Here is a 17,634-nt window from a genome sequence, read left to right on the forward strand (position 1 = left end):
GCCCCTGGGTTGGCTTCACTTTGCACCTGCATTGCTCGGAAGCGTGGCTAGGCTCAGCGCCTGGGAGCCTTGTGTTGACTGCAGGACCCCTCCCAGCCAGGTTACCCAGTGGGCTCTGCAGCTGTGTGGCAGCAGGATTGCTCACTAATTCCCAGCAGGCTAAGGATAGATCATAGAATCATAGACTCACTAAGGCTGGAAAAGACCTCTCAGATCACCACGTCCAACCCCAGCCCACTCCCACTGTGCCCACTGACCACATCCCTCAGTGCCACATCTCCGTGGCTCCTGAACACCTCCAAGGATGGTGACTCCACCACTCCCTGTGCCACTGCATCACCGCTCTTTTGAATTTTCCCTACTATCCAACCTGAGCATCCCCTGGTGCAACCCGAGGCCATCACCTCTCATCCCATTACTGTTTCCTGGGAGCAGAGGCCGACCCCCCCCCTCACCACAACCTCCTGTCAGAGAGTTGTAGGGAGGGATGAGGTTTCCCCTGAGCCTCCTCTTCTCCAGACTGAGCCATCTCATTCACTCAGTCGCTGCCCATAGGAAATGTGCTCCAGACCCTTCACAACTGCATTGCCGCTCTCTGGACGCGCTCCGGTGCTCATCCCAGAGCGCCTAGCCCCAGCTCCCCCCTTGGCACAAGCCTTTCACTCCGAGGGCTCTGGCTCGGGCTGCGGGATGTCCGTGTGTCCGGAACACGCACGGGTGGTGGCAGCCATCCGCTGTGCCCTGCGCGGGGCCGTTAGGTGGCGGTGTGCGCTGCGCAGCGGTGGCCGGGGACCGGCAGAGCCCGGAATGGGTGAGGATTAAAGAGCTGAAGCAGGAGGGAGCGGTGGTGCGGCAGCTGGGAGCTGGGCTTGGGGTCCTGCTCGTCCGCTGAATGGCTTCGTGTCCTCGTGTAAATCCTTTAACACGTGGGCTCCAGTTTCCCATGTGGAACATGAGGTAGATCAGCACTTCGTGATCCTCTGCTAAAAAAGCTCTGAGGGATTCCCAGCTCTGAGCTGTGAATTTGAGGTGCTGGTACCCCTACATGGGGCAAGGATGGGGCTCCCCGTGGAGGCAATGGCTGGGGCTGGTCTGAGTGGTGCGGCTCAGCAGTAGCTGTGCATTGGGCTGGAGATGTGAATCCTTCCTACTGGGCCCATCTTTTCATCCATGCCGGGGAGCACAGACCAAAGAGCAAGGATATGGGATTTATTCCTGATGGATTTGAAGTCCATCTGGTGGGTAAGGGAGGAGCAGGCAGAATGCCTGCTGAATTTCTTACCCTGAGTGTCTGTCCCCTGACCCTACAGCACCACAGCTTTGCTTTCTTGCTGTCCTTTTCCTCGTGCCTTCTCTTGCCTCCATGAGCTTAAAGGGAAATGTAGCGAGCAAAGCTTGTAGAAATACTCACCAGCAGGGCTTGTGTTTAGTGGTTTATGGGGGCAGGGGCAAAGCAGAGAACCTCAGAGCAGATGAACTGTGGGCACTGAGGCAGGAGGAATTCAGTATATAAATTATTTAACAGTTCTTCACTATTTTGTGCAATCAGAGGTGAGAACTGCTCAAACCCAAATTTGGCTGCCTAAAAGGTGCTTGTTGTCACCCATATAGGCAGCTGCTTTCCAGGGAAGGGCCCTCCTGGAAACTGTCAGGGTTGGGGAGCAGATGGATGGTTGTGTTTGGGGTATTTTGTTTTCCAGAAAAACTTTTAAAAATCCCCCGTGGGTGGAGAGGGAAAGTGAACTATGGAAATTAATTGTGTGTCTCGTGCTCTGAAATGAAACACACCCTGGGGAAGGCAATATCCTTCACTGGAGGAACAGCAGTGTTGGCTACAGACCAGGAAACCCTTCCCTCCACTCTGCCCCATGCACAGGGGCTGAGCACTGCAGCAGTGCCTGGACCCCCATAGAAGGGCTGTGCTGGAGCCCAGCTTTTGTCCCTTTGCCCCTGGGGACACCCATGGCCTTTTATCCCATAATCAGTCCCCAAACTGGGTAAGATCCTCTTCTGGTGTCCTCTGCTCACTTCTGTTGCTGCTTCCTTACCTAGGAGCTATGTGTAGATCCATGGCAGCTGCTGTGGCTGTGCATTGCTGACCACACCAACGCCACGCAGGGCTGTGTCCCTACCTTTAAGACCATAACTGTATTTTGGAAAAAGGAAAACTTCCCTGCTTGCAGGGTCTGGAAACAGCTCAGAAATAGGGCCCATTACCTGCAGCTGGAGAGGAAACCTAATCTTGCCCGGCACACCGATGAGGAGCTGAGCATGCACAGGTGTGGAGGAAGGGGACAAGTAAGAGTGGGCAATGTGGGTTGTAGTGGCTGAAGTGGAGTGAGGAGCTGCATGGCTGGAGAGCTGTGGGCTGCTCTGAGCTGGGGGATGGAAAGATGGAGAATGTTTATTGGGAAAACCAGATGTGAGAGGCAGGAGGAGCATCAGAGTGCATTGCAGCAGTAGGAGTGGGGCTCACGCTGAACTCTCCCTTTTTTGGCTTGGTGCCCTCCTCCCACTCCTCTCGTTTCCTCCCAGCAGAGCTCAGACCCCGATCCACTGCTGGCAGAGCTCTGCTCTCCAGCTCTACAAGGAGCCCCCTGCAGGGGGGAGGTTTGCTCTGCCTTTAGGGTGATACGGATACTCAGGAAGCGTGAGCAATGTGCAGACAGCATGGCCCTCTGCAGCACTAAGAAACCACCCAAACCCAGCAACTCCCCCTTTTTCCTCCAGGAGTTCCTTCATGCAAGGCTGAGGCTCTCTGGACAGCCACTGGTGCTCTGTTTCTGGTTGGAGCCCCTTTGTGCCCTGCCAGCAGCAAGCATTGTGCAATGCCAGTAATGGGAAATCCGGTTCTGTGTCAGAAGTCCCATTGAAAGGCACCTTGGCTGTGCTCAGGACATTCCGGCTGATAGACTTTCCCATGAAATAAAAAGTGCTGGCTGTTGATGTACAAATGTATCCAAAGGGAAAGTTTTTACCATCACATTTTACCACTTCTGGCTTAAAACCCTTAGGGCACAGGGGTGTAAAACCAGGGATAGCTTCAGGGGGCAGAAGCTGCCTGAACTTGAGGAGGAGTTCACATTGTGTGCTGAGTTGAACTTCAGAGCACTGCTCCTCCAAACGAGTGTATTTTAAACAACTACCAGTTTAGCATCTCCCTGCCTAGATGCAAAGAAATAGAAATAAACCCACTGCTGGCTGAGGCTGTGGCAAATGTGTGGGTAGGAAAGTTTCCAAGCAAGCCTGTCCATCACCTCAGCCACCAAAACCACCCCCATCACGGCCCTCTCCGTTCATTTTGCATGGACCAAAGGCACCATGCTCAGGTTTTTCCTCTCCATGGAAGCGTAGGAGTGGTGTTTATCTCCATGCTGGCAGGCAGAGAAGGATGCCCCACCTCTGGGAGCTCCCGGGGCTGGGTGGAGCAGGGAAGCAGGACATGGGCTTCGAGGAGCTGTGTTCTGTAGGCTTGCCTCAAAGCCAGGGCACTCTGAGACATGGAATGTGTTTCCAGGGGCCCTGGGGAAGGAGGGTGACAATAAATCTGGGTCATAAATAATGGCCCCTTGCCCTTCTAGGGATTTTTGACACACTGTGCTTTTCTGACAACAAATAGAGCAACGGGCTGTAATCCTTGGGGGCTCTTCTTGGCTCTCAAGCTGAGAAAGCTCTGGCTCCAAGTGGGCTTGGCTGCAAGGAACTCCCAGATCTGGGTGTGAAGATCGGAAGGGAAAGGCAGCACAGCACAGATAATGCATCGAGGGGTGTTTTTATTGCCAGGCTTGGAGATTTTGTTGTCCATAATATAAAACTGTGACCCTTGGCTCTGTGAGGCTGCCGGACGATACCTGGCTGTCCCAGTGACCTGGCAGTGAGAGGCACCCAAGGGGAGTGCAGACCAAGCACGCCCTGAGTGCCTAACAGGTCTGACTGCTGGGGCAGGAAATTCATCCTCGGGTGCTGGTGTGGGCTGGGGGAGCCCTGGTGATGGGAAGATAGGCAATCCTGTCTGGCTTTCAGTGTGGCTGGAAGATAGTTACAGCCTTGTAAACTATGAGACATACAAAAAGGACCCCGGCTTTGGGAGCTGTGCAGGAAGCCCCAGCCAGCATGGACACCTTTACTGTGTCTGCTCTGGGATGATTCTGGCTGCAAGAAGCCCTATTCACCCTGTTAGTCATCCTTCTTACACACAGAGCACTGAGACCTTCCCAACAGACCCTGGCCGTGCCTTTCCTTAGGGCTTGTGCCCAGTCCCGCTTGCTGTCTCCTTACAAGATGAGGTTTTTATTTTGCTTTATTCCTTGCCAGCCTTCCTTGAGTTTTGCCAGTTCTTCTCCTTATTAGCTAAAGGCTGCTAGACATAGAAGGAAAGCACTGCATGTAACGGCCCTCTTAAATGCCTAATTCAGGAAAATAGAGAGAATTGTTTGCTAGCACTGCGAGGGGCGTGCTGGGGGAGATGGCTGGGGATGGGATGGGGATGGGGACGGCTTGTCTTCACATTCTTAAGAACACAGATACTCGGCATTTCTGGCGTGCAAGAACGGGGCTGGACTATTGCCTTCTTTAGCTGCTGGAAGCCATCCAGGCTGCCAGTTCCTGCAAGCTCATCCTGTGGTTTAGTGGATAATACTGATCCTTGTTCGACTCCCACGCTTTTGTGCCTTGCAAGCGGGCAGGGGAGGCTTTGCAGGGCTTGTACAGATCCCAGCTGTGGAAAGCAGCATGAGCACTCATTATGCTTTGGAGTGCTTGCTCCATGGTTTTAATAAAACGTTAATTGTTACCCAGGGATGACCATGAGAACCATGGCAGGTTGTAGCTGACCAGGGTGTCTGCAGGATGGAGGGTGGTGGCTGCAACTGAGCAGCAATGGCTGTTTCTTTGAACTTAGCAAAGCGTCTTCCCAAGCGCCTTTACAGGAGTTCATCTTCTGCTGACATCTCCTGTGCTAGGATGGTGTTGGTGTCAGGACATGGTGCAGGGAGAGGTGTGCAGTGGGGTTTCTGCAAGCAAGAGGTGATGGTGGCTTTGGTGCTGGGATGTCCCCTGAGTTCTCTGTAGAAATGGGCTGCAGGGTGCAGCTGCATCCCCCACATCAGGTGCACAAATAGGACTCAGTCAGATGGGGCTCCCCAAAGCTGTAAACACCAAAGCTTTTGGTCACGTCTGACCTGGGATGCTGTCACAACCTCAGGCTATGTTAGCATCCTCATCATGTCCAGGTGTGGACAGGTTGGGGGCTTCTGCAAAGTGCAGGCAGTGCATAACAGAGCAGCATTTGCAAGCAAGCTGTGCATTTCTGCCTGTGCTCCAACTAAATCTGGGGATATGTAGCAGATATATGAGGTGAGCAGATTGAGGTGTGAATGTGGCTGGCAGCAGACACCGATCATGGATTAAACATGTGCGTGGCAAGAAAGAGGCTTTCTTGGAGCAGACAGAGAGGGCTGTTGTTGCCGTGCAGCCATATTCATCACCAGCCCCAATGCTGACATCGTTATCAACGTGTTTATATGAAGCTTGGCTGCAAAATAGCTCATCGTCCTCAAGATTTTCCAAGTGAGTCTGTAGCTTTACTAAATGCTTCTTTTGCAGCGCTGCCAGAAGCTCTCCTGAGGCACTGAAGGAGGTATCCTGTGTGGCCAGAGCCATCCCTGGCCCAGAGCTCTGATTCCTGTGTGTCTTAACTCTGCTTGCAGACTGGTGGTGACCAGCTGGGCACCTTTTTGTCCCAATGGTTATAGAAGCATAGAATGGTTGGAGTTGGAAGGGACCCTAAAGGCCACTCCTGCACTGAGCAGGGACACCCACAGCTCCATCAGTGCTCACAGCCCATCCCCTGACCTCGGCTGTCTGCAGGGATGGGGCACCACCACCTCTCTGGGCAACCTGTGCCACTGCCTCGCTGCCCGTGGTGTAAAAACTTCTTCCTTATATCCAGTCTAAATCTGCTCTCTTTTAGTTGGAAACCGTTTCCTCTTGTCCTATCACAACAGACTCTGCTAAAGAGTGTGTCCCCTTCTCTCTTATTGCTGCCCTTGAGATAGTGAGAGGCCACTCTCAGCTCTCCCCAGAGCCATCTCTTCTCCAGACTGAACAGCCCCATCTCCCTCAGCCAGTCCTTGTAGGGGAGGTGTTCCAACCCTTGAAGCATTTTCAGGAGGTATGCAGAAGCTCAGCTCAGCTCTCGCTGTTTATTCCCTTGTTTTAATATATAAGTCAACTGAATCGGTCTGCCCCATTATTACATGTCAGGGAATAACGGTATCCCTTCAGCTTACAGACAGAGGCGATGTGGTGTGCAGGTATCCCAGGAACTGACTGATTCATTTCTGGGTGTGATCGCAGCAGCCACAGTTCATGGGAAGAGGCATTTAGACCCACTCCCTTTTCCCTGCTGGTGTCAGGGGTGTGAGCAGAGTTTGAACAGCGTGCAGGTAGAGATAACGCAGCCCTGCAGTGTCACTGCACGGGAGCCTGCCCAGCCCTGGGCAGGACTGGACCTTGCAGCGGATGGTCGGAGCCTTTTCCTGTCCAGAGTTCACATTGTGACAACACCTCGTGGAGCCAAATGGGAGCTGACACCAGCAGCCATCCCATCCTGCCCAGGTGCATGTCCGGATGGTGATGTGCTGCTGGAGAGCCTCCAGCCTGCCCCAGCCCTGGGCCCCCAGCTCAGCACCTCCCCAGCGTTTCTCCATCCCTCTGCTGGGGGTCTGCCTGCGGGGAGCTGCTCCCCTCCCTCACACTGAGGCAGGGCTGTTTCCCTCCCTGCTCCTGGCTGGCTGCGTGCCGCCTCGCTGAGCTGGTGCTCAGCCCCCAGGCCCCTTTCCATCTAGGGCAAACACTGAGAGGCAGAAGGCTGCTTTTGGCCTGCTTGCAGCAGATCTCTGTGCTGTTTTTGGATCCTCCCTCGTGGAGGCTGAAATCCCTCACTTCTCCCACCTGCGTGTGCTAGCTGCCAGGGGGCTTGGGGATGCAGCGCTGGAGCTGGTGTCACTGAGAAAGCACCAGGTGTCCTGCCCTGGCCACAGCTCCATGCTGACTGTCTCTGTGTCCCCCAGCAGAAGGGAGGGCAATTAGAATTAAAAGACAGACTCTGCCCACCTGCATGGTCTCGCTGCAAGCAGCTGATCCAGCTTTGGGTACTCTGGGATGGGTGAGCCCTCTCTTTCCCATTTGCACTCCCCTAGCCCAGGAGCTTGCTATGGGCTGATCTTGCCTAATTTTGTGTGTGCCCATAGCTGAGCTTTCTGCGCCGAGCAATTGTTGCAGTGGTGGAGATGGGGGTCCCTCAGCCACCCACTAGCATCAGCTGCAGGGGTGATACAGGAGGGGCATCAGCAATAATTCTCACCTCCACGGAGAGGGAGGAGGCTTTGCAGTGGTTTTGCAGGGGACCTTGTGCCCTACTTCCATCGCTGCTGGCTGGAAGAACAGGAGAGCTGCTGGCAGTGCTCAGTGTGGTGTGGATGTGGATCACTGCATCTCCACTACAACTTCGGGGCTGCCGGTGCTGTGTGCTCCCATGGGGGTCAGCGGCTGTTCCACATCATTTTCAAAGGAAAGTGATGTTGGTTTTCCCTTCGCTCCCCTCTGCCTGCCCTCGTTTCCTTCCCTGTCTCAGTGCCGTGCGGGAGCTCCTGGAGGAAGCTGAGTGGGTGTGGGGCTGCAGCTGCTGTGGGAATTGTTCTTATCGAGCTGCTTTCTGTCCACAAAGAAGAAGAATAATAAAATCTTTGACGGTAAAAAGGGAGAAGAGGGACCGCCGCTGCCCTGCAGCCTGATCTATGGTGCTTCCTGGACCATTGCTGTGGGTTTTTAGGGCTTCTGTGCTGCTGCAGATTTCATTGCGTGCTTGAAATATCTCAGAGCCAGGAGAAGTAACTGGGGGCTGGTGCAGGGAGTGAGAGCCGCTGGAAATGGCCCACTGGGAAGCACGGGAGAAGTATTAAGAAAAGCAAGTTTCCTGCCGTTAGCTGGTGCATTTATGGCTGGAAAGTTTGGGGTTGAAAAGGTTGTGAGCAGGCAGCTGAAAGAAGCAGAGGTGTGTGTGCTCACACACCTCTCTGCCGTGGTTACAGGGGACCCTGGATGCAGTGTACAGGATTGATGTCCTGGGTGCTGAGTTCCTAATTAGGGATTAATGGGAAGATTTCAGGAATGAGGAGCTGAGGTCCCAGCTGAAGCTCATCGCCCCCTTTTTCCCATGTAACCACCGCGTGGTGGAAGTGGCTGAGGGCTGCCCTGTGCTGGGAGTGGGCACTGCGATTTCCCCTGCAGCCCTGCAGGAGGGCTTTGCAGTTGGAAACGTGCTGTGCCACAAGAGTTAAGCCCATATTTCGTAATTGCATTACGTAGCTTTTCTGCTTGGATCCTGAACGACTGCATTTCCCATTTTTTTAAGAGGGTCCAACTTGAGAATGAGTGAAAAGAGAAAATGCGTTGGGTTGGGGCTGTTGTTGCTGCCTGAGGTTCAGACAGATGCAATTCATAGAATGGTTTGAGTTGGAAGGGAGCCTTAAAGGCCGTCTGATCCCACTCCCTGCAGTGAACAGGAACACCTGATCAGGTGCTCAGAGCTCTGTCCAGACTGACCTTGGGTGTCTCCAGGGACAGAGCATGCTTCCCATGAAGGCATCCACTGTCTTTTAACCAACATGAGCCATGTTTCCCTTTCCTTCCCCTTTCTGCCACACTGGGGACAGCCCACAGCCCCCCATTGCCCCACTGCCCCACACTGCATTCTCTAAGGAGCAGCTGTGCGCTCCCTTGACACCTGCATGGCTTTTTGCCCCTTCCTATCATGGAAGTCCCATCACTGCTCCCATCACTGGCTGTTAATATCTTCTCATTTCTAGCCTGCAGCTCTTGCTGACCTGCTTACACCATCACCAGGGGTTGGCTTTGTTTTTGTTCCCCTGGCAACAGCAATCTCTGCCTGCAGTGCATCTGCCAGTTATGCTTCCAGCAGTGACACCCCACATTCTGTTCCCCCCCTCCCCCTTCTGCTTGTTTCCACTGGGGCTGGGTACCCAGGATGACCTGAGATTAGCAATTTCCCCTTTGCTGCTGAAAGTACCTAATTTGCTGCATCTCAGGAGTGCTCTCACTGCATCACTCTGGTGGCTTGTGGCCATGCTGGGACCCACAGCACACTGAGGTCCTTCCTGTGGCTTCACTCCTCTCGTGAGCAAAGACCTTTAAAGCCTTTAGGCGCTGCCCTTCAGTCCCTCTTTCAGGTTTCACCTGTTCCTGTTTTCCAGCCTCCGATGTCTCTCAGCTCTTTTTGTGCACCAGGGGATGAGGTCTGGCTGCATTTCCTCCACCCAGCAAACCAGCCAATTGTCCAGCAGCCTCAGATCAGCAAACCTGCGCTACGGTTCTAAGCCTTTCCCATGATGCAGGTTTCCTTCCAAAGGAAGAGATGTGTGACCAGCACTGAAATACGGCCGTCCTCGCTCTGCTTCCTACTGCACTGGAAGCAGGAAGGGTCTGAATCTGGGAAAGAGCATTTGTCATGACACTTCCTGCGTCATCAGCAGGGCTGGGTTCACGCGTCATCCCCATGAAAGCACAGGCAGAGGTGATGGGAACGGCATCTGTGTTTCCTGTCCATTCCCATAGCCCATTACATTGGTACCTCCCAGGCAGCACTGCAGCCTGGCCCCGTCCTCCTGCAGCATTCTCACTTACCAAGGTGGGTGCTGCGTGCCTCAATTTCCCCACTTTTAAAATGCCATTCATAGAATCACAGAGGATCCCGAGTTGGAAGGGACCCATAAGGATCATTACAGCTTTTCCTGGCGGATTTGGAACAAAAGTGTGTTGGGGCAGAAGTGCAGAATCTCAGAAGCTGCAGGGAGCACGAGTGGAAAGGAAGGTCATTGCAGCTGCCTTCTTTTGCTTTGTTTCTTTTTTCTTCTTTTTCTGTTTTCTCTTGTTTTTTTTTTTCCTTTTTTTTTTTAATTTTTCCTTTTTCTCTTTTTTTCCTCCATTTTCATTTTCTTTTCTCCTTTTTCTTTTTTACTTTTCTCTTTTTTTCTTTTCTTCTTTTTCTTTTCTCTTTTTTTCTCCTTTCCCTTTTTGTCTCTTTTTATCTTTTCTTCTCTATTTTCTTTTCCTCCCTTTTTCTTTTTTTCCCCCTTTTCCCCTTTTCCTCTTTTTTATTTCTTTTTTCTCTCTTTTTCAAATACCTTCTTTCTTACAATGATGTGACTTCTCACTTCTGTCACCTTCAAAATGTGCTTTGTATGGGTTGCTGTGCCTTTATTTCTGCACATTTGCAGTTATCCTGCACTGGTGCTGCATGTGTGCCAGCAGCCACATGCTAGGCAGGGGGTACATCCACCATGGGCAGCAAACAAATCCATTGGGTTCTCAGTAGAAACATTGGAAGCAGCTAAATATTATAATGAACCACCTATGCAGTACTTTTGGTCAGTAAGTCTCAAAGCATTTCATTAGAAGCAGACAGACTATGAGTTTGTTCTGTTTGCTAATTAAAGAAGGAGGTGGAAGAGGAAGATGCTGGGGATGAATGACTTGCTATTGTGAGCCGGATCATTTGGTTCTTGCAGCCACAGTGACTCATGGCACCTCGTCTCACCGGGTCTGACGCTCATGACTGCAGCAGATTGTGGGTCTGATAAGAGCTGCTCAGAAAAACCCTGACTTGTGAGAGGAAGAAAATCTGCCAGAAAGAATGCTTTTATAGCAGCCTGCAAGCAGACTGCACAGTGCTGATTAATATGAGTGGATAGGAAAGTCCCCTTTCTACCTCAGCCTGTCTTGGTGAGGGTCCTTCTAATGCTGATGCCTTCTATCTCCTTAGGATGTTCTCTCTCTTGAGGCTTTTTCTCCTTTAGGTGACTTTCTAGGTCTTTTCTGCATTGATGGGCATTGTGGTCCCCCAGACCCAGCATCAGGACAGAGGTGGTGACAAGAGCCCAGGTTTCTGCCAGCTCTCATGGCAACATGACACTTTCAGCTGGGTATCTACAAGTCAGTGATCAGCAGATCTCATTGGCTACATTTTCAGGGACAGGAAACCACTTGGGAGCCAACAAAGCAACTTTGCAGGAAGCTGACTGCTCATCGGAAGGGCAGAGAGATGGTGGAGAGAAGGGCCGGGCAGTTGGTGTCTGCAGTGATGTGGGCTGCATAGGACACAAGTTGCTGTCACACTGTGAGCAAAGCCATTTTTCTCACCCTCCTGCAGCCAATGGTTTGTACAACAGCATCTAGTCCAGCTATCAGCCCATCGCCACCGTGCCACTAAACCACACCACTCAGTGTGACATCTGTCCTTTTCTGGGTACCTCCAGGGACAACGACCCCACTGCCTCCCTGGGCAGCCCATGCCAATGCATCACCACTCTTCTCAAGAAGAAATTGTTGCTAATATCCAGCCTGATGAGGAGCTCCAGACACAAACTGCAGGGAACCAGTGGTGCTCCATCCCTCTGGGCTGGGTGCCTGCCTTTCTGGGAGCAGTGCTGTAGCTAAATAGAAGCTCCTGGGTTCAGGATGTAGCAAGCAAACTCAATGACCTGGCATTTGGTTCTTGGCTGTGGCCTGGATAGGAGAGTGATTTTTCATTTCCATAAAATCTCTGACAGTGTCTGAGCCAGATAAAGGTGCAGAAAGGAGAGAGAAGGGTGTGCTGAGCTCCCCAAAGGGAGCTGTGCTCTGGGGTGAGCTGTTTACATACCTTCCTGCTTCAAATATTTACTGCAGGAACTCTGGATATTCTTGTTATTCATTGCTGTACTTTTCCATCTCACTCCCCCCTTTCCGTGCCTTAGGTGCATGTGGGTGCAACACTTCCCTTCCTGGCAGCTGGTTTTAATGAACATGGACTCTTATGGTCAGGATTTCATGCTTTTTGGGGCTGTTCTCCACGTCTGTTGATTCACAGAACCTTCTTTAGCAGCACAAGTTAGATCCATGGTGATAGCATCATCCATCCGTAGGAAATACAGAGGGACACAGCTACTAATGCAAAGCGCCCGAACTCTTCTGCAGAAGAGCTCTGAGCTTCCTCACATCTTTCTAAGACTGAGCCCGGGCACTGGGACACTGCTCCAAATCAACCACGCAGTCATTTTCTTCCAGTGGTTCACTTCTCATTGCCTCTGCTGGACCCCATCGCAGACCCTCACTGTTCCCCACATGACGTAGTGCAGAGAGGCCCACCAATCTCCAGCACTGGGCCTGCTGCTGAACCCCATGGCAGTTGTGGAGGTGGGCAGGCTCTGACCATTACAAACATGCTGCTCAGTTCTTCCTAACATTGACCCTGAAACTTTTTTTTCTCTTGCTTACAATATTGATTTTTAGTTTGTCTTTCTTATTTTGCCTTTTTTCCCCCCATTTTACACTCACTCTGAATAACAGTGAACCAGGGATCAATGATCCTTAATAACCCAATCTCGGTAGTGCAGCTCCAGCAAAGGGACTCATCGCCCACTTCTACCACAGCAGCTTTTTGCTTTGCAGAGTAACTAAGGTGAAGTATTGACATCTACATCTCGGCTTGCTTGGAATGGATTGCGGATGTGACCTTGCACTTGACAAGAGAGAAAGCAAACCTCTTTCTTTTGAAAATCAATGCTGGCGATGTGGGTCAGCCAGCAATGGGCACTGTGGGACCAGCATGGACCTGACACCATGGGAGCTGCAGGCTCAGCCCAGCCCAGGCTGGGTCTTATGCTCTCCTTTAGGAAGCCCAGAGCCGCTGTCTGTAGAGACACTGCATCACTCGACGAGGCATTGATATTTCCGTGCTCACAGCTGCTCAGAGGTGCAAAGCATGCTGCTCTGCACTGTTGTGGTGTGCTGGTTTCTGCCTGAGTGTGTGCGTAGTGAAAGAGCAGAGTGCTTTTTGTGAAGAGGAGGAGGAAAACCACTGCCCGTACCTTTAGAACTCCATACTTACATATTAAAGATGCATTCTCCGGACTAGCTAAGCAGTTTATGTGTTTTAAAATAACATATTAAAACCTCAAGCTATTAACCGTATGTAAAATATAGGTCAGGAGTGCTTTCTGCTCAGCTTTATTGCTTTACTCTGCAGTTTTTGGAGTCTGGGAAATCGGTGCCATTGGTTTCGTGTTCTGGGTCACATGTGCTATTGGGAAGTCTGTGGTGTTCACAGACTGGCTGTACAGCTGAAGTATGGCAGAAGTGATGAAACACACTGCAGAAATAGACAGCAACAGTACCGCTGCTTTGCATATTTTTTTCTTTATGGTTCACCCAAAGTGGTGGTTTGGAGGGGACCTTAAAGACCGCCCAGTTCCAACCCCTGCCATGTGCTGGCGCCCACAGCTCGGGCTGCCCAGGGCCCCCCCATGTCTTCAGGCACCTCCAGGGATGGGACACCACAGATCTGGGAACTGCCGGGGCCTCACAGCCTCTGAGTAAAGGATTTCCTCCTCAAGTATGAGGAGAGGAGGGTTGCAAGAATGGAACCGAGTTGAGCTCACTGATCCTTGAGAGCATCAGCGGTGCAGCCCATCAGTTCGGCTTGGTGAGGCACCCGAGGGGCGTCAGATTGAGGGCGCTTTCCCATCCGCACCGAGAGTCTGAGGTTGGAGGGGACCTCCGCAGCGCACCTGGCCGGGACCCCGCTTACCCCGACCCCGCGCTGCGCTCCGTACCCACAGCCCCGGCACGGCACGGCTCGGAGCGCGGCGCGGTGACGGGCGCGGGCGGCAGCCAGTGTGCGGCGGGGGCGGGCGGGGCCGGGCCGGGCGGGGCCGGGGCGCTGCTGCGGGCCCGGGGCCGCGGGAGGCGGCGGCTGCCGCTCGCCCTCCGCCATTCATTCGGCCGCATCGGCGGCGGCAGCGCTCAGCGCCCGGCCCCGCTATGGCCGACCCGGCCGTCAACGCGCACCTGGAGGGCATCATCTCCGACTTCGAAGGTGGGTAGGGGGCTGCGGAGCTGCTCGGAGAGGTGGCGGGCTGAGGGATAGGTGTTGCGGGGCTGTCTGGCGACCCTAAAGGCGGAGTGCGGGTGGGGGATCCCCGGCGCCGCCCGCATCCTTCCCCCCCCCCGCCCCAGCAGTGCGGGGTAGAGGTGGGTGAGGCGCTGCTCCGGCTCTTTTGTTTGGAGCGGACTCGCCCCGTTCCTATCTGTTAGCGCAGGATCGTACGGGACGCTTTTCTCTGCTGCTTTTTCCGAGTTGGTTTACGTAGTTTTTCAGCCGAAAACGCGGCTGTGACGCAGCGAAAAGTTTGTGAATCCCCAGGCACCGGCCCTTCTGTGGATTCCCAGATTTTGGATACGAGCACAAGCCTCAAAGTAGCCGTGAGGAGGATAACGAACCCAAGTTTCAAAAATATCCCTATTGGGAGCTGCCTTAGAAAGCTTTGCATTTGTCGGGTGGCAGAGCTCCAACTGCCCGACGGCACTGCGCGGCTCGGTGCCGGGGGTCCCCTTTTAGCCCGTGCTTGGAGGGATAGATGGATGCCTTCCCCTGGGTGCCCGCTGGCTTTCCAGGGAAGGGAGAAGGACATTAGCAAGCAGGAAGTGTGCTGCTGCCCACTGGGCGTGTGGTTCCAGATAGGCTTTGGGGATGTCTCTGATGCAGCCATTGAGGGGGGCGGTTTGGAGGAGCTCATCTTCCCGGGCAGGGCTTTGGAAAAGCGGCAGCGTCCCCACACTCAGCGTCCTGGCAATGCCCCAAACTCAGCTCCGTGCAGCGGTTTTTAGAAGGAAGAGAAAAAAAAAAAAAAAAAAAAAAAAAAGAAAGAAAAGAAATAGTAGAGATCTGGGGGCTGTGATGAAAGCTTATCCAGCGGCCGTGTGTGCTGTTATAGGCTGAGAGAACTTCACCGCCTCCTGGTGAACTCATTCTTGCATTCTGCGAAGGAGCAAAGTATTGTTTTTCCTGCTGGGAAGCCTAAAGCCCCTCGGTTCCTCTTCCAGGTCGGGCAGGAAACGGGTGGCAGGGCTGGGGGCTCAGCAGGCTGTCCTGGGCCCTGTGGTGCCGTCACCCCAAGCTGCAGCCCCCAATGTGCCCCCTCTATGCAGCCCCTGGGCTCCCTTCTGCAGTCGGAGCGGGGGCGGAGGGTGAGCGGGAGGCCGAGGGAAGCCACATCCTGTAGCAGGGCTGGGGCTAAGGGAATTGGGGCATGGAACGACCCAAACACACTGTGAGTTTGTGGCACTGGGCTCACGGGTAAGTCTGTGAGTGCCCTTCAGGAGCTTGGGAGCTTCCCCAATGCTGGTGTGGTCACAGCCCTTTCCTTTACCTACCTCGATTGCATTTAAATCCCTGAGGAATGAGAAACCCCAGGGAGCCCTGAGGCTGCTCGCTTTGGGCTGTATGTGTCCTTCAGTGGCACTGTCGTGCCCTTCCTCAGCACCTGGGGCTGTGTGGTCCCTTCCCTATGGCACAGAGAGGCTGCAGGAGCCTTGCCCTTCAGCGGCGATCCAGGCTGTGTTTCTCAATTTAATTAGTTCTCTGGGTTGCACAGCAGCTTCCCAAGAGCAAGGCAATTAGTTTTTGGCCTGCAGGGCCATAGATGCAGTATTCATGTCTGTTGGGTGAGTATCTCAACCTGCGGTCAAGCAGGAAGGATCAGCCAAAAGTACCATGCGACAGCAACACCGGATTGCTGGCAGCCAGAGCCCTTTGTGCTCCTGAACCACCTTGTCCCTGCCTGCTTTCCTCCCAGCATCTCTGCCCCACAGGTGCCTGTAGCCGCTGGATTACAGCAGGCAGTGGTTTAGGGGCTGGGCTGTGGGCTGGAGCTGTCACCCTCAGCTCTATGGAGGGTGCAGGGGCCCTTTTGGAGTAGGAAGGGGTAACAAACATTCAGTTGTAGTTCAGCTTCCAAATCAAAGCAGTGTGTGAGAGGGGAATGTAGCACAGCGGGCTGTGTCCTGGATGGGATAGGGGTGGCCACATCCAGGCAGCTACACGCTCACCAGGTTCCTCAGCACAGGCACTGAACCCATTTCTTTGACTGGCAAGAGTTTCCTTGCTTTATCTGGAGGAGAGCAGCACGACGTCTTGCAGTTTGCCAGTGTTTGCAGAACATCGTGGTTCTGGGTTTATGGATGTTGGCACATCTTCAGCAGCACTGCCAGTTCAGTTCTGCCTGAGCCCTGTCCCTGTGAGCAGTGGGGATGGGGACTTGCAGCAGTCATCGTCTGGGCTGTGGCACACTGTGTGTGGTGTGTGAGTGTTGTAAGAAACCCAAACCATCCTTATCCCACTCGGACTGAGCGATGCTGCGGTGTGGGTCTGTCTGGCTGCAGCCCTCCTGGTGGGACTGGGCAGAGGGGAGGTGCGCCCTGCTTGTAGGTTTTGGTTGGTGTGGTCTTCCTGCATCCCATGGTGTGCATACAGGGCCTGCTGTGTAGTTCCAAGGGAAGGAGAAGAGCCCATCCCTGGCCCGATCCCTTGTGGAGCACAGCCTGCAGAGAGCTGAGGCTCCTTGTGCTGGAAATGGCTCACATCAAGCAATGCCGAGCTCTTTGCCAGTGCTGTCAGTTAACACCAAATCTGTTTCCTTGTAACAGTGTTGAAACACAACATTTCCTAGCGGATACAATCTGCTAACAGCAGCCCTGTGGGGCTGTGCCTGCCAAAATCACAGGGTAGCACGGCACGGTGGGGTTGGAGGCAGCTTCCATGGCTGGAGCCTGGGTAGGACGCAGAGGCTGCAGCTCTGACAGCACCGAGCAGCCTGGGGGGGGTGGCCCTGCTGCACAGCTGCTGCCCCACTGCTAATATTAGCAGCAGCAGAGGGACACTCACAGCACTGTGTGGGTGATGTGCCATGAGTGCAGTCCCATGTGGAGCCCAGGGAGGGGATGGCTCGTGTTTCCCTGCTCATCCCTCCCGGTCTTTGGGTTTGCGTGGTGAGCTCTCGCGGGGCTGTGTGACGAATGGTGTGTGAGGCTCAATGCCTGGAAAAGGAAATGCAGAAAGCCTTTTCAGATCGTATCTCGGATCATCGAAGCCCTAGGAGTGAAACGAAGCTCCGGGACTCCAATTGTTGGATTTCCTGGGCTGTCCCTAAAACAATCCCATCTGACCCTCCTTCATCTCCGTCTGCTCATGGCTGCATTGCTCCCAGACATCCTCACGGCTCTGGGATGTGGTGGGCTAAGCGTTGCTGGGAGTCTTTTCTCTTTTCTTCCCATCCATGTTTCTGAGCTCATATCAGGCAGATGGGAGCTCCCAGACAACCCCCCCCTTCATGCAGAGGTTCGGAGAGTACCGGTGGAAGGCAGGAGCCGTGTTGTCTCCAGCACAAATGCTCTCTCATGTGCCAAGCGGAAAAATTGCCTCTGCCTGGATCCAGCAGCAGAGATCTGCAGTTGTGGGTTGTTTTTTTCCCGTGTATATTTAGTTCCTTGGGAATACAGAGGTTGTGAGGGAGTGGGAAAGGAGAGGCACAGGATGCAGATCTCTCCGTCCATGTGAGTTGGGCACTGGGGACAGTCTTTGGCCCATGGTAGAATGTAGGGTCCCTCAGAGATCGGTGTTTACAGCCATCGGATGCAGGGAGGGCTGGGCTGTGTGTCCTTAGGGATGGGCAACCACTGCAGCACAGAGCAGAGTGTCCTTGGCTCTGTGTCATCTTCCAGTGCTGCTGTTACTGG

The 17,634-nt window shown here is 53.5% G+C and overlaps 1 protein-coding gene across 6 annotated transcripts in view; it reads left to right on the top strand.

Annotated features, from left to right (window-relative positions):
- SEPTIN9 (septin 9) overlaps positions 1 to 17,634 on the top strand; it is a 95,159-nt gene that overhangs the window by 32,884 nt on the left and 44,641 nt on the right. The window contains exon 1 of one of the 6 annotated variants that reach the window (NM_001030701.2): positions 13,786 to 13,936. The exons of the other annotated variants lie outside the window; for them this stretch is intronic. Within the exon in view, the coding sequence (NP_001025872.1) occupies positions 13,882 to 13,936 (55 nt within the window). The 5' untranslated portion in view covers positions 13,786 to 13,881. Of the gene's footprint in view, positions 1 to 13,785; positions 13,937 to 17,634 lie in introns of those variants that run through there. 6 annotated transcript variants of the gene reach the window in all.

Source organism: Gallus gallus, chromosome 18 (genome assembly GCF_016699485.2).
Source record: "Gallus gallus isolate bGalGal1 chromosome 18, bGalGal1.mat.broiler.GRCg7b, whole genome shotgun sequence".
In the NCBI taxonomy this organism is placed as follows: domain Eukaryota; kingdom Metazoa; phylum Chordata; class Aves; order Galliformes; family Phasianidae; genus Gallus; species Gallus gallus.